The 15,068-nt window shown below is 57.9% G+C and overlaps 3 protein-coding genes across 14 annotated transcripts in view; 1 reads left to right on the top strand and 2 right to left on the bottom strand.

Annotated features, from left to right (window-relative positions):
* The window catches only part of P2RX6 (purinergic receptor P2X 6), an 8,153-nt gene extending 4,573 nt beyond the window's left edge, over positions 1-3,580 (bottom strand). The window contains exons 1-3 of one of the 4 annotated variants that reach the window (XM_021412887.1): positions 3,393-3,580; positions 3,258-3,306; positions 107-257 (exon numbers count right to left, since the gene is read on the bottom strand). In XM_021412887.1, the coding sequence (XP_021268562.1) occupies positions 107-257; positions 3,258-3,289 (183 nt within the window). In that variant the 5' untranslated portion in view covers positions 3,290-3,306; positions 3,393-3,580. Of the gene's footprint in view, positions 1-106; positions 258-340; positions 522-601; positions 693-3,257 lie in introns of those variants that run through there. The other 3 variants (XM_021412886.1, XM_021412889.1, XM_021412888.1) reach the window with 3 other exon arrangements.
* Positions 453-6,826, top strand: LRRC74B (leucine rich repeat containing 74B). 9 transcript variants are annotated; one of them, XM_021412881.1, is made up of 9 exons: positions 470-703; positions 1,664-1,796; positions 2,451-2,591; positions 4,075-4,184; positions 4,565-4,680; positions 5,124-5,202; positions 5,397-5,492; positions 5,964-6,111; positions 6,492-6,826. In XM_021412881.1, the coding sequence occupies exons 1-9, from the start codon at positions 482-484 to the stop codon at positions 6,542-6,544; spliced, it is 1,098 nt and encodes a 365-aa protein (XP_021268556.1). In that variant the 5' UTR covers positions 470-481; the 3' UTR covers positions 6,545-6,826. The 9 variants fall into 9 exon arrangements, 7 of the variants coding, with proteins under 7 accessions (XP_021268560.1, XP_021268558.1, XP_021268557.1 ...); XM_021412879.1 differs by having other exon boundaries at positions 487-703; positions 2,385-2,591; positions 6,333-6,826; XM_021412878.1 differs by having other exon boundaries at positions 487-703; positions 2,385-2,591.
* Positions 7,792-13,298, bottom strand: SLC7A4 (solute carrier family 7 member 4). Its single transcript, XM_021412916.1, has 5 exons — positions 13,174-13,298; positions 11,089-12,094; positions 10,309-10,985; positions 9,841-9,949; positions 7,792-9,686 (listed from the first exon to the last, which is right to left on the bottom strand). The coding sequence occupies exons 2-5, from the start codon at positions 12,068-12,070 to the stop codon at positions 9,493-9,495; spliced, it is 1,962 nt and encodes a 653-aa protein (XP_021268591.1). The 5' UTR covers positions 12,071-12,094; positions 13,174-13,298; the 3' UTR covers positions 7,792-9,492.

Consider the following 15,068-nt stretch of genomic DNA (forward strand, 5'->3'; position numbering starts at 1 on the left):
CGAATCCCGGCGCGGGAGGAACACCGGTTCGAATCCCGGCGCGGGAGGAACACCGGTTCGAATCCCGGCGCGGGAGGAACACCGGTTCGAATCCCACCTCGCCTACCTGCGGGGGCCTCGAGAAATCTGCCGCGTCCCAGAGCCGTCTCCGCTCGTCCTCCGCCCGGCTGACGGACACTCCCTTCAGCTTGGTGACGACCGAGACGTGAGGAGCGGCATCGGTGTCCTGGTAACCCCTCCGCACCACGAACACCCACCTGCGGACGAGCGGCGCGGTGAGCCCGGCTCGGGGCCGCGGAGCCGCGGGACGAAGCAGCGCGGCGCGGCGGGGCGGCCGTACCCCAGCACGTAGCCCAGCACGGCGAGCTGCAGCAGGCGGTGCAGCAGCCCCACGCGCCGGTTCCGCGTCAGCGCGAACTTCTCGGTCTTGTAGTCCAGCAGCGCCCCGCACAGCGCGGAGCCCCCGCCGCCCGCCGTCGCCATGGCAACAGCGCGGGGCCCGGAGATGGCGGCGGGCGGCGGAGCGGAGGACGGGAGCTCCGCGTTCTGCTTTTCTCCCGCAGAACGGGAGGACGGGCCCGGCCCGGTGCGGAGCTCGTACCTGGCGGCGTGCCGGGCATGCGGCGTCCGCCCGGCCTCCTGCCTGCTGCCCGGCCCGCGCGGCCCTGCGCTCCTCCTGCGGCACCGAGGGTTGGGCACTCGGGTGAGGGCCGCCCTCCTGCCCCCACCCCGTGCTCTGCCATCCCCGCTATTCCCCATCCCCGCTATGCCTGCCCCCGGTATTACCCCCTCCCTCGTTATCTCTCCCGTCACCCACTCCCATCCCCACTATTCCCCTCATCATCCCCCCACCCTTCGTTAACTTACCATCCCCATTACTCCTCCTCACATCGTCTTCCCCATCCCTATTACTCCTCCCCTTGCTAACCCCCCCGTTAGTTATCCCCCATCCCTGTTATCTCCTGCCACCCTCTATATCCCCCCCATCATCCCCCATCCTCACTATTCCTCCCCTCATTATTCCCCCTCTTTTAGCCCTTGTCATATCCCATTACCTCTCCCTGTTATGCTCCCATTATCCCCCACCATCCCCTATATCCCTTCCATTTCCCCCCCAGCCCATTCTTCTTTCCCCCCTTCCCCCCTCCATTACCCCCTCTTCCTTATTCCCCTCCATTCCCCTTCCCATTATCTTCTCTTGTTATCCCCCACCCCTGCCCTGTTATCCCTCCAGCCCCATTCCCTTTGTTGCTCCCCTTCTCTGTTATACCCCCTGTTATCCCCCCCACCCCTGGTTGCACACCAGGACCCCAACCTTATCAGCCCCCCCCTTCCAGGGGCTGCTGGTTCAGGTTCCAGGAGTCAGAGAGCCCATTTTTGTGGCAGGGAGGTGCTGAGGACCCACCTCCTCCTGCTTGTCCTTCAGTTCAGAGATGTCCATCTCAGGCACCAGCAACTGGTGCCTGTCTTTGGGGAGCAGAGTCACACAGAATGGCTTAGGTTGGAAGGGACCTTAAAGCCCATCCAGCCCCTGCCATGTGCAGGGACACGTCCCACCAGATCAGGCTGCCCAAACCCCATCCACTCTGTCCAGGAGCACCTCTAGGGATGGGGCACCCACAGCTCTTTGGGCAGCCCACTGCAGGGCCTTTTTTTGTTGCAGGGTGCCAAGGCATTGGCTCTTTCCTTGATGGCCAATACCTCTGTTGTCTCATTAGACCTGGCTGACAATTGGCTGCTGGGAGAAGGGGCAGCTGCAATTGCAGAAATGCTGAAAGAAAACGGCTACATTTCAGGTTTGTGTCATCCTTCCTGCTGTTCCCCGGTGGCAGCTTTGCTGTAGAGGAGGAAATTGTGCTGTTTTCTTTGTGGTCTTAACCAATCCCACTCTTACAGCAGCTCTGAGGCCTCTCCTCAGATCCAGCCAGAACTTTGCATAAGCCAAACTGGCTGCAGCCCTGGAGGATATATGTTATTCACTAAGAACAAGGTCAGTGTAGACAGCTGAGAATAGAACACAGCTTTCAGCTAAGGCAGCCCTAATCTGCTTTGTCAGGAGGTCATCACAGGTGGAAGTGTCAAGTTTGGTGCTGTGAAACACCAAGGAACGTGAGATTTCTTTATTTTCCTTCTCTAGTGGTTGAATTCCTTGGTAGACGTTTAGGGTTCTATTAATTCCGTGCTAGGGAAATTCATTCTACATACAGGTGGGCAGAGGGATTCAGGCTTCTATTTTCCCTGTTAAAATACATTATTAGAGCAGTTTCACCACTCTTAGGTTCTGAGTCTGGCACTGCTGCCATTACAGTGCAGAGGTCAGGCACCTCCCTGGCTTCTGTTATGGTATCATTTGATGATCTGATGATGATTTTTTCCTTCCCCAGCTGTTGATTTATCTGACAACAGAATGGGCACTGAAGGAGCTAAAGCCTTTTCTGCCATGCTTCTAGAAAATACTACAGTGGTGGCCCTCCAGCTCTCAGGAAATGAATTTGATGACCAAGCAGCAAAGTACTTAGCAGATGCCATCACAGCAAACAGCAAAGTGGAAATTCTGGATCTGAGCTATAACAAGTTCGGTGACAAAGCAGGTAAAGCGCTGTCAGCATGCCTTACATAGAGAGGGGTGCTGCAGGAGTTATCAGTGCAGCTTGAGGAGTCGCTTGCTTGCCTCAGACCTTTGGGGAGCACTTGTGCAGAGCACTGCTCACGATGTCAGTGCTAACCCTTAACTCTTCATCCCTTATGCTCATTTACTTTTTGCACGTGGCTGGCACACGCTTCATTTTCTCTGTCTATGGCTGTCCTTAGGCAATGGCAGCCATGTCTTCTGCTACTGCCTCCAGGATGAAGATCTGCAAATCCTCTCCTTCCTCCTGATTTCATCCTACAGCAGCGCTCCAAATCCCTCCACCTCCCACACTGTCTGTGATGGATACACGCTTGAAAATGGAGATACTGAATTTCATAGAATCATTGGAGTTGGAAGGGACCTTTAAAGGCCACCTGCTCTAACTCCCTTGCAGTGAACAGGGACATCTACAGCTCGTTTAGGTGCTCAGAGCCCCGTCCAGCCTGACCTTGAATGTCTCCAGGGACAGGCATCCACCACCTCTCTGGGCAACTGGAATTTCTGCTCTCCCATGCTGTCAGATTCACGTTCTCCCTCCCTAAACCTGCTTGTGTTTTCAGTGAAAAAAATCCACATCTTCTCTCCACCTACTTCTTTACAACCCTTTTATCATCACACATCTCACCTGCTAGAGCCTCCTCCTTGAAGATCCTCCATGTCTTCAGTAGGCTTCTCTGGCTCACAAGAGAGGGAAGAAGCAACCATAATCCTCATCTCTTCCAGCCACTGGCTCCCCTCTCCTTTCCCTTCCCATTATTACCTTTGAAGGCTTCAGTGCCTGCTTTTCTCTCCACTCCTGTGCTTCTGACCTCCTGCTGTTCTCAGCCAAACATCTCTCCTGTCTTCTGGTCTTCAGGCATGGCCACAGCTTCTTTTTTTTTTTTTTTTTCCATGCTGCTCACAGACCTCGTTTCTTTCCTGCCCCATCAGACGCTTGCAGAGTATTTGCTGAGAAAGTTCCTTCAGATTTCAGAGCTCTAGGGGTGGCTAGAGAGCAGAGCTGGTTTCTCTGCCACCAGAAGACTGCAGTTGGCTGGAGGCCAGAGCGTTGGAGGAATGAGAAAGCCTGTGGGACAATACCTGTTACTTGGTGTCAGCTTTCAGAGTTGCACTGGACTGGAGAAGGAGCCTGTGCAGTCAGCTCTTCAGGCTCGAGCAGCAGAGCATGGCTCTGTTACGTGGTGACTGGATTTTCTCTTCCACAGGCTGAATTTGGAGCCTGCAGTCAGAGAACACATGCACTTTATTGTCTGGCAGCTTCTGCTTTGTGTCTGTGCTAAACAGGGTATAAAAGAAAATAATATTTTCTAGTTCTAATTGCTTGCCCAGATGTAACACAGACAGCTGCAGAGAAATACCTAAACTAACCCAAGCTCCCTGCTTTGCAAAGCAGCTAATTGTTTGAACTCTTAAGCTGTTTGGCATCGTGTGTTTTTCCTAAGGTGAAGTTCTTGGAGTGGCAATAGCAGAAAACATTGGATTAAAGGAACTGAAAATGGGCTGGAACCATTTCCACAGTGAAGGGGCAGTTGCTTTGGCCAAAGGCGTGGGGGTAGGACATGTTTTCACTCTTTTAAATTCTGAAGTCTCACATGAAGCTTTGTCTGTTTGTCCGAGCATCCACGTCATCATGTGATGTTTGTCCACCAGCCATCTATGATCTGGGATCACACAGACCTTGGAAGCAAGACAGTAAAATCATTCATTGTTTACTGACATACTGCATATGTTTTCATTTCTCCACTTCTAGCTCTTTCCCTTTTTAGAGTCAAACTTGGTATCATGAATGCTTCGAATTGTTTCGTTGCACTTCTGAGGCACAAACCAGTATAGAAGTTGCTTTGTATTCTATATCCAGTTTTTCCTCCGCTAAAAGAAAGAAGTTTCTTTGAGTAACAAGATTTTAAGTGGTATGTGCGTGTCACGCCACAGGCAAACGTATTCCTGAAGGTGCTGGATGTTTCCTACAATGGCTTTGGCAACAGTGGAGCAGCTGCCTTGGGGGAGGCTCTCCGAGCCAACAACGTGCTGGAAGAGCTCAACGTAAGGTGAGTCAGACACTTGTCCTGCTGCACATTTTCTCCCATTCTCCAGAACCCTACAGAAGTGAGGTAGGAGAGAAAAACGTTACGTTTGGAGCAAGAATTGGACCGTGGCCTCTGTTCAGCTCGTGGCCTGTAGGGAGACATGCTGTTGGTGACACAGCAATGGAAGCAAGGTGGCCAAGAAGCTGAGACCTCAACGAGTTTGTGGTCGTTACTATAACTGATGGATGTTGCCCCAGAAAAATGACCAAAAGGAAAAAGAGCAGACAAAGATGGTAGCAGGGAGCTTCCACCAGTTCCCTCTGGACTTGTTTTCAGTGCTGGGCGAAACAGGAGGTTGCATATCCTTTGCCAGAGCACTGCATGCAGTCAGTGTCTTGTATCAGCCTGGCTGTGTGGGCATGGAGAACCTCGGGGTGTGAATCATGCCATCCATCTGTCTGCAGCAATAATCGTATTTCGGTGGAAGGAGCACTGCGACTTGCAGATGGCCTGAAGGAAAACAAGACTCTGAGGATCCTTCAGGTAAGTAACTTTGCTATGAGGAGGCTCTAGCGTGTGCCTGATGGTTTGCTGTTGCTGCAGGAGGCTGACAGTTTTGTGCTAAGCAGTGTGCAGTTTAAGGAGGCAAACCGGAGCTCTCGTGGTGCCAAAGGAAAATATGCTGGGGATGGGAAGAGCTGCTGTGTATCCTCCTGCTGCTTTCTTCCTGACTTCAGATGATGAGAAATCCCATGCAGAATGAAGGATGCTGTGGGATCCTCAAAGCTCTACGGGCAAATTCTGGCACTGGCATGGAGGTCCTGGACCTGCCCGTAAGTGTGACAGCAGAGGGGAGGGGGAGGGGAGGGAAGAAGCTGAGTGTGTGCTGTGTGAGTACCAAGGTGCTGCCAGAGGGATTCAGGCACAAGGCATCTCATGCAGTCTACCAAAGAGCACTGCTTCAGGAGCAGACGCTTTCTTTCAGACCAGTAGCTGCTTAATGCCATTAGGACCAAATAATTAGCGAGTACTTTAATTGCTAAAAAGAGAGAACGCGCACCTTCCATTGATTCTTGTGCTGCTCCATCACCTCAGCTCTTCTCCTTGCCCAGGGAGCAGGATGCTGCTGCTCGGATGAATCTCACACCAACCCGTAATGCGGGCAGCCCCAGATCTCACAAACTTGTGTTAGAATTTTGTATTTGGGCTGGGAGGACACAGCAAATGTTGCAATGCCCTTTTCTTCTGAGGGAGGGTACATCAGACCACGCACCTGCTTACCTGCCGTGATTCTCCCCTCTAAGGACGTTCCTGTGAGCAAGGAGCTGGCAGAGCTGCGTGAGGCTGTGAAAGCACTTCTCCCAAATCTTCTTCTCCGACATGGTGGGAACACAAAACAGCAGAGGAAAAGTCTGTCAGCGGTTGAGCCTTGGCCTCAGCCCAAAGCATTGGGTAATTCCTGTAATGCAGTGGCTTAATGTGAGTCTCTTTGGGGCTGCTGCTTCTGCCTAATGTCCCAGTACTGCTGAGCAAGCCAGGGACACAGGGACACCCCAGGGCAGGAAGCAGGAGCTGTGGAAATGTTGGTTGCTTCACCATTGCCGTCACTTGGCAGTTTTCCTGTCTGCTCACTTCTAAGGTTTCTGCTCTGCCCGTTTCTGCGTCTCTTCCAGCACATGCAAGAGCTTCCTTCCCCATGGATGATGGCTCCTGAGCTGTGCCGTGAACAGATGCTCGCTTTCTTAGGCTGTCCTGCAAACAGCCAGGCTTGCCTTTGCTGGACTGGCTGTCAGATGCAGCAGTGACTCATTCTCAGCTGCTTCCTTCCCCAGCTCCTTGGCCTTGTGAGGAGCTCATGCTCCCCAGGGTGAAGACCCCATCTTAGGTCACGACTGGTGTTATTTCCTGGATGCACACTCTTTCTTTTCTGAGTTTCACATAGGATGGATGCTGCAAGCTGCCTGGAACCAGGGCAGGCACTCAGCAGTGATTCAGCACTGACAGCAGCACGTGGCTTTAACCCTTTCCCCCTCCTTGCAATGTGTCTGCCATCACCCAGCAGCTCCCTGCATACAGCCCAGGGGATCCTCTCTCCATGCAATTATGTTTTGCCTAAAGGAAACCGTCCTATAGATGTCCAAATAATAAATCTCATCTTTGCCTACGACTCCACTGTCTCTTCAAACCATTCAGAGAGCTCTCTTGCACGTTTTAAGCTCTGTTGGCATTAGTGATGATTTCTCCTTCATTTTTGAGCAGCTTTTGTTTTGGTTAGGGTCTGCTTGCGGCCTTGCTCCTCTCCACCTCGCTGCTGGACCAGCAGCCTGTGTCCTTGCAGCACTGTATGTCTGCTCCAATTGTTTCTGCCAGGTGAACCTTCATGCTCCGGGCAGGCTCAGGGGCCAGTTCCACGTGAAACAGCTCTGGTGCAAGTCATGCTGGTGATGAGAAAATATTCAGCTATGGTAGCTACTAATGAGCATCACTTGGGGCAGGGCTGGAGTGGAGCAGCCTGCAGCACGACTCCGAGCCGTTCCACCAGCATAGAAGAATGTTTTTACGAGCACTTTCTATTGCAATATTCAGCCCGACGTCCCCAGCACTCCTTGGGGGGGGACGAGGGAACGCAGGCACCTGGGGCTGTGCCAGTTTTCCATGTCCTGCCTTTCTCAGGCCCAGGGAAGGAGGAGATTCACTGGTGCTGGGGATGAGCACAGTGCTTACCTCATCCTCCAGGCTGTGTGTGCAGGAGGGGGGGGGGGAGGCTCACGTGGGATAACGAGCGGATTACTTGCAGCCAGCCCTGCAGCTCCTCTGTGCTGGGGGGTGGCAGATGGCTGAGAACCACATGGTTGGAAAAGGCCCCAGAGCTCAGTGCTGCACGGTGCCCCAGTGTGGTGGGGATGCTCACCCCCGGGCCACACCAGCCCCGAGCAGAGCCCAGCGTGAGCGAGCTGCCCCATGACCTCCAAAGCCGTGTCAGTTTCCCAGAGCCCTTACACTGCTCTGACCCACATAGCTCGCCCTGCAGCACTGCAATTAGACTGATCCCCACGCAATCCGGCTGGGCTGATTAGACCGCTTCCACGAGCCCCAGAAAAACACTGTTTTTTTTTTTTATTTTTATTTTTATTTTTTTTAAGGAACAGATGATTGTGGCAGCGCTCCCTGGGTAGCACAGGCTACTGAGAAAAAAATGATTAGGAGCATGACGAGGTGGGCAATTTCAAACCAATTAATACGTGTCCCGCTCCTGCGTCGGGCACGTTACCGCAGCAGGACGTGGGATGGGATGGAAAAAATCAACCAATCCTGCAACCCTGGGTAAGGAAAGCCCAATCCAACCGTGCTGCAGAGGGCACGCTCCTCCCAGGCCGCCGCTCATCGCATCCCCATCATTCATTCCCTGCAGCCACGTCACTCCCCACCCACACGCAGCCCACGTGGTCCCCACGGCCACCATCGCTTTGTAGGGATCAGCTGACAGGTGAGCATTGTTTCTCTGCGTTCTGACGACGGCGTTTGGGTCGGTCAAGCACCGACAGCTCCTGGAACAATGCAGAACAAGGCCCGTGCTGGGGCCACGCGCGGATCCCGTGGCTCGCCTTTAATTCACGTCATTCGCACTGGTTTGCACGCTCTCTCAGCTCAGGTCCCAGCTCGGGGGGCAACACTACAGACCCCGTCCCAGTAGCCAGGACGCCGCTCTGCTCAGCCCTGTCCCCGCAGCTGACACCGGGGCTCAATGCATTTATGCATCCACAGGGCTCCAGCTCCCTGCCCCATGCCCACGGCTCCGGCCAGAACCCATTCACTGCTGGGAAGAAGTGGGCTATGAGGGGGACGCAGCACATGCACCCAGAGCCATTGCAGAACCAGCGTTTATGGGGGTGACCAGGTCAGCCCGTTGCTCACAACCACTACACAGAGGTGCCAAGCAGGGCTGCAGCGGGGCAGGGGCTGGGCAGCAGCAACACTGCAGGGGGGAGCAGGACATGGGCACTGTCCAGGGGTGCAGAGCCCCCAGGGGGACCAGGCGTGGGATAGGAACAGCTCCCACCAGGGCATGGCCCCACAGGAGGGTGCAGGGATGCTGCAGGGCAGGGGGCTGCATTGCAAAGCCTGGGGGGTTCGGCAGCCTCTTCTAGCAGCCTCCAAAACCTGCACCTGGGGGGGGATGACACCAAAAAGCACCCACTGAGCCCATCCTGAGCCATTGGGAGCCAGGGAAAGGCAGCACCCAAGCCCAGAGGTGTGGCAGCTGCTGGGGTACAGGGGAAAGGCATGGGCTGTGCCACTGTTCCCATGGTCCTGCCTACGAACCACGTCCCTGCCTGCACGCTGCCATGCCCCTTCCCCAGCTCACATGGCCCTGGCTGCTCCTTGTGCCTCTCAGTGCTGGCACTGAAGGGGAGAAGCCCCAGAGAGGTGCAGGCAGAGGGAACAGCAGCGCAGAGCTCAGCAGGGCTGCAGCAGGAGCCAGGATGAGGCTGGGGTGGGCAAGCTGCCTGTCCCCATCCTCCATCCATGCAGGGCGGTGAGGATGGGCTGGAAAGAGGGGATTTGCTGCATGGCATCTGGGTGGGCGCAGGGGAACAGGGTGGGGACGAGGCTCCCTCTGAGCATGGCGGGCACTGGGGTTGGGGGCAGAGAGCTGCTCCCCAGTGCTGGGAGGGAGGGGGCCAGCCTCCCCATGCTCCGCAGGGAAGAGTGGGCACCCCCGGACGGAGCCCCGCACCCGGGCAGCCCTCGCTGCACAGGGGCCAGGCAGATCAGAGGGGTCTGGAGGGGGGGTGGGCACTGCCAGAGCCGCAGGGCCCCCTCCCCTGGGCGTCATCTCTTGGCCTCGGCGGTGTCGGTGTCCGGCAGCCCAGCAGCAGGCTGAGGGCTGGGCTGCACCGCCTGCACCGTCTCCTCCAGGCTGCCGCTGGGGAACACCACGTAGCGGGCGCTGACACGCTGTGGCTGCGGCTCCCGCAGGTTCTCCTTGCTGTGCCAGATGCCGTAGCCAAAGTAGACGAGCAGACCTGGAGTGAGGGGGAAGGAGGTCAGCACGCCCACCCAGCAGCACGAGCCCCGGCACAGAGGTCCTGGCTCTGCCTCTCCATCAGGTCCCAGGACCTGCAGCAGGTGCTTTCCTCTCCTCAGGAGAGACTGTTTCTGGGTCCCAGGAGCACTCACCAAGGATGAGCCAAATGGCAAAGCGGAGCCACGTCATGTAGCTGAGCTTCAGCATGAGATAGATGTTGAGGACAATGCTCAGCGCTGGGGACAGGGGCACCAGGGGGATCTGCAAGAGATGGAGCTAGCGGTGAGGGGCTGCCAGCAACGGCTGTGCCACAGGACCACCTCCCACCCAACCACACCTGCACACCAGGTGACGCTGCTGACACCAGTACCCCACGCCAGTCATAGAATCACAGCGTGATTGGGTTGGAAGAGACCTTGCAGGCCCCCCAGCCCCAACCCCTGCCCTGGGCTGGTTGCCCCCCACCATCTCAGGCTGCCCAGGGCCCCATCCACGGCCTGGAGCACTGCCAGGGATGGGGCACCCTCAGCTCTCTGGGCAGCCTGGGCCAGGGCCTCAATACCCTTTGAATAAAGAATTTGCCCCCAACAACTTCCCCCTAACATCAGCCTGGTGCCCACCTGGAAGGTCTGGGTGCTGCGTTGCTGCTCATGCACCCAGATGAGGAGGAGGCTGAGCACGAAGCCCAGGCTGAAGAGGACCAGCAGCAGGGAGTAGCTCCAGGTGGGCAGGTGGAGGTGGGTGTTGCCGAACACCAAGATGGAGCACAGGCACACAGCGGACACCATCAGGGTCACCACAGCCACCGTGACCACCTCGCCCGGGTAGAAGTCGCTGAGGAACTCCAGGTAGGGCTCGAAGGCTGCCTTCAGCTGCCCCGGCTCGCGGTGCTCCTTGCTCTTGTCACTACCCACCAGCTGCAGCTTGTCGGAGAAGGACTCGTACTCCTTCAGCTCGGGGGCGGCAGGGCCCTCCCGCTGTTCGGGGTTGGGCTGGCTGCCTGCTGGCTGCGCGGGGCCATCCGCCTTCTGCTGCTGGAAGCGCAGCACGATGATGCTGGCGGCCACGAAGGTGTAGGCCAGCAGCGTGCCAATGGACAGGAACTGCACCAGAGCCTCCAGGTCGAAGACGAGGGCCAGCAGGGCCATGAGCAGCCCAAAGACCACGATGCCGATGACGGGCACCTGTGTGCGTGGGTGCACCCGGGAGAACACCTGGAAGAAGAGCCCGTCCTCGGCCATGGCGTAGACGATGCGTGGCAGGGAGAAGAGGTTGCTCAGCAGGACCGTGTTCATCGCTGAGGGGTGGGCAGAGAAAAGGGCTCCACGTGAGAGTGGGCCCCGACCGACCCAGCTCCCGACCCCACGCTCTCCCACCTCCTCCCACAAATCAGCACTCACCGCAGATGGAGCCGGCGGCCACCAGGAATCCTGCCCAGGAGTAGCCCCTCCTATAGAAGGCGTCAGCCAGGGCAGAGTCAGGATCCAGCGTGTGCCAGGGCACCATCAGCGTCAGCACCATGGACACGAGGATGTAGGCACCGGTGGCCAACCCCAAGGAGAATGCAATGGCCCTAGGGACGGCCTTCTGCGGGTTCCTGGCTTCTTCGCTGGAGGCTGCGATGACGTCGAAGCCCACAAAGGCGTAGAAGCAGGTGGCCGTGCCGGCCATGATGCCCGACAGCCCGTAGGGGGCAAAGCCTCCCTCCTGGGCACCCCAGTTCTTGGGTTGCGCGAGAACAAAGCCCATGATGAGAATGAAGAGGATGACGCCCATGCTGATGGCCGAGAAGACGTGGTTGAGCCAGGAGGACACTTTGGCCCCAAAGGAGATGAAGGCGGTGGCCACCAGCAAGATGGCAGCCGCCAGGAAGTCAGGGTAGTGGGCCAGGAAGGGCACCTGCCAGGCGCCAACGTGGGTCTCGGTGAAGTTCTTAATTTTGTGGTTGAAGATGGAGTCCAGGTAACCGCTCCAAGCCCTGGCCACCGCCGCGCCCCCGATCATGTACTCCAACAACACGTTCCAGCCGATGAGGAAAGCCCAAATCTCACCCACGGACACGTAGGTGAACATGTAGGCCGAGCCCGTCTTGGGCACCCGGGCCCCAAACTCAGCATAGCAGAGAGCAGCCAGGAGCGAGGCGAAGCCCGCGATGATGAAGGAGACGATGACGGCGGGGCCGGCGATCTCCTTGGCCACGGTGCCCGTGAGGACGTAAAGCCCAGAGCCCACCATGCCCCCGATGCCCAGCAGCGTCAAGTCGATGGTGGAAAGGCACCTGTTGAAGGACGTCTCCATCATGTCGGCCTCCAAGGTCTTCACTCGGTTGAGTTTCTGGCAGAAGCGGGTCAGGTCCGTGGAGCGGGGCAGCCATCTCGCCATCCTGCAGGCGCCCTGCCGGGAGACCTGGTGGCAAGCAGGAAGGCGTGAGGAGCCCGGCAGCGGACTGGGAACGCTCCGGTTCCATCCTGCTGAGAGACCCACTGGGACCAGGGAGGTGGTGGTGAAGTCACCGACCCTGGAGGTGCACAAGAACCTCAAGTGCCGTGGGGATGTGGCACTGAGGGACGTGGGCAGTGGGCACAGTAGGGGTGGGCTGGGGTTGGGCTTGAGGATCTGAGAGGTCTTTTCCAAACTTCATGATTCCATGAGTGAGCAGCCCCTGTGCTTCTCCTCCACTGCCTGAATCCTGCCTCTTGGCAGAGCCCAGGAGAGCTGCGCGCAGGGTGGGGAAGTCACTGGGCACATTCCCTTGGGTTCAGACCTCCTGAGCACGAACATCCCTTGCTCTGTAGCATGCGGTGGGGTCAGCGCTGCAGAGTGCTGCTTCAGGCATTGTGCAGGAAGCCGTGCCGTGCCTGGAAGCCAGGTGAAGGGGACCGCAGCACTCCCAGCACAGCATTCCCCCGCCCTCCCCTTTTGAAGGATCGCTGTCGAAACCCAAACCAAGGCACACCGGGCACACTAGAGCGTGCCGCTGCTCAGCACCTTACCCAGCACCTCCCTGCTCAGGGGAAGCCCCGGTGCTCCGGGAGCTCACCGAGGAGATGCGCAGGGTCCGCTTCCCCGGGGGAAAACCCAGGCACGGGACCACCGCGATGCCACGCGCTCCATCTGCAGCTCGGGGGCTGCTCCGTGAGCCAGGACGGCGTCCCCCAAACCCCGCTCAGAGGGCTCACGGGCTGCTCCCCCCAAACCCCCGACCCACAGCCGGGTCCCTCCCGGCGCCGTCCACGGGAACAGGGCCGCGGTGACACGCACGCGGCTCCGCATCCGTCACCGGGAAGAGAAGGACCGGGGCGCGCCCGCAACCCCGCTGCCGCCACCGCCCTTTGTCCGCGCGGGTGTTGATCCAGGGCGGGGGCTGCTCCGCAACGCGGAGCGGGGGGAAACCTCCGCGCTCCGGCCTGCAGCCGGCAGCGGGGAAAGTTGAAATCCCACCCAGACGTCGAACCCCGGAGCCCCCCCGCCCCGGCCCCGCTCACCTCTGCGCCCCGACGGCTCCGCGGGCGCGGCCAGGGGGGTCCGCGCGGCTCCGGCCCCGCACCTGCTCCGCACCAACACCGCCGCCGCGCCCCGCCCCGGCCCCACCTCCACGCACGGCGGTGGGCGGCTGCCACCTGGTGGGTCCGCTGGGTGCCGGCCCACCGCCCTGCTCGAGCAATCCCCGGGCAGGAAAGAAGGCGGAGGGGCGGCCGGCAAGGGCGGAGAGAGCCGAGGAATCGGAGCGTGGTTTGAATTCGGGGTAGGTCGGTGTGGAGCCAGGAGCTGGGCTGCGAGATCCTCGTGGGCCCCTCTTCCAGCTCGGGATGATCTATGGTTCGGTGACTTTGATTTTTGAGCACTAATGCTGACGTTTCTGAGGGCCTGTCAGGCATCACCCCAGATACCTTCGGTGGTGATGGTCAAGTGGGTGCCTGTCCTGCAACGCTCAGTGCTCCCACGTACGTAAACTCACCTCCACCCACACCGAATCCACCTCCTCCCTTGGAGGGGCCCACGCTGCCCTGCTCAGCTCAGCAAAGCACGGGAGAAGGCAGCCAGGAAATTCACCTTGTTCCTTCCTACCACTGCTCACCGTCCCTTCTCCAGCTTGTGTGCTTTTGCTCACCTTCCACCGGACCACAGTAACTGGCTCCTATTGTGCATTGCTTCTCCATGCTGCTCCTGGCCATGACTTAAGGCCCAGCACCACGGGCGGCTGAAGCCACCTGAGATGCCACCAGGCATGCAGCAGGTCCCCAGCCAAGCATTCCTATGGCACCCAGGTGCTGGGGGGCTGCACAGGAGCAGAGCCAGCAGCAATCCAGCCATCTGCTGCTCCATTTCCAGATGGGGCAGCCCCTCTGGGTCGCTTTCACAAGATCCAACATCACTGCGGGAGCAGGGCCCCAGCCAGTCCTTCAGGAAGGGTCACTCTGATCACGAGCTACGCCAGGAGCTTTATTCCCTTAAAACCTTTCCAAACAACAAACTACATCCGAGCGCCATGCCGCCCTCCGCCTCGCTCAGAAAGCCTCTCAAAAAAAGCAAAAAAAAAAAAAAAAAAAAACCAAAAAAACAAAAAACACACAAAACCCATGACCCGAGGCAGGCTGCAGGCATGGAAAATTTCAGCGGGGATTGTTTGCCTGGCGGAGCCGCGTGCAACTGAAACCAGATGGTGGGAGCAGGAAGCTCTGTTGTCATGGTGCTGCCGGAGCAGCCCGCCGCGGATGCCACGGCCACCGGAGAAAGCCAGGGTGGGTGGCACAGTCCTGCACGTGCCGTGCCTTGGGGGCTCTGGGCCGTGGTGGGCTGTGTGCTCTGCTCAACGCTGGGCTGGGATGCTGCGCAGCGATGCTGAGGTGCTGTGTTTGCTGCCTGCAGGTGCTCCGCGCTCCTCCAGCCGCGCTGCAGGCTCTGCTGCTGCTGCCTGGGAGCAAGAGCTCTGGTCTCTTTGCTTCTCACGGCGCTGCAGCTCCAGCACGTCTGTCTACAGCAGCGCCAGCTCTCCCTGCCAGAAGGGCCACCCACAAACTCTGCCAGCACCTTTGGAGTTTCCTTATTCGAGTTGGTGACGGCCCCAGTTTGCTGAAAACCTCTCTGGCTTCAGCAATCTGCTTTCGTGAGGACATAAGGGCTGACAGGACCTTGAATAAGGGGCAGTAACCCGTTTCCTAGCTTCATACCGAATCTTCTAATGCTGCCTTCTGCTGTGAACAGAGGCCGTTGTTGTAATAGCAGAGGATGCAGGCGAGAGCAAACAGCAGCACAAAGGAGGAACCTCCCCATCACAACACAATCCTTTGCTGTAGAAACGCTGCAAAACCTTTAAGCAGAGATCCGTGCCATCAAAGCCCTTCAGCACAGGATGGTAGGAAGTCCTTGATCCACCTCC

The sequence above is a fragment of the Numida meleagris genome, chromosome 14 (genome assembly GCF_002078875.1).
Source record: "Numida meleagris isolate 19003 breed g44 Domestic line chromosome 14, NumMel1.0, whole genome shotgun sequence".
NCBI classification, from domain to species: domain Eukaryota; kingdom Metazoa; phylum Chordata; class Aves; order Galliformes; family Numididae; genus Numida; species Numida meleagris.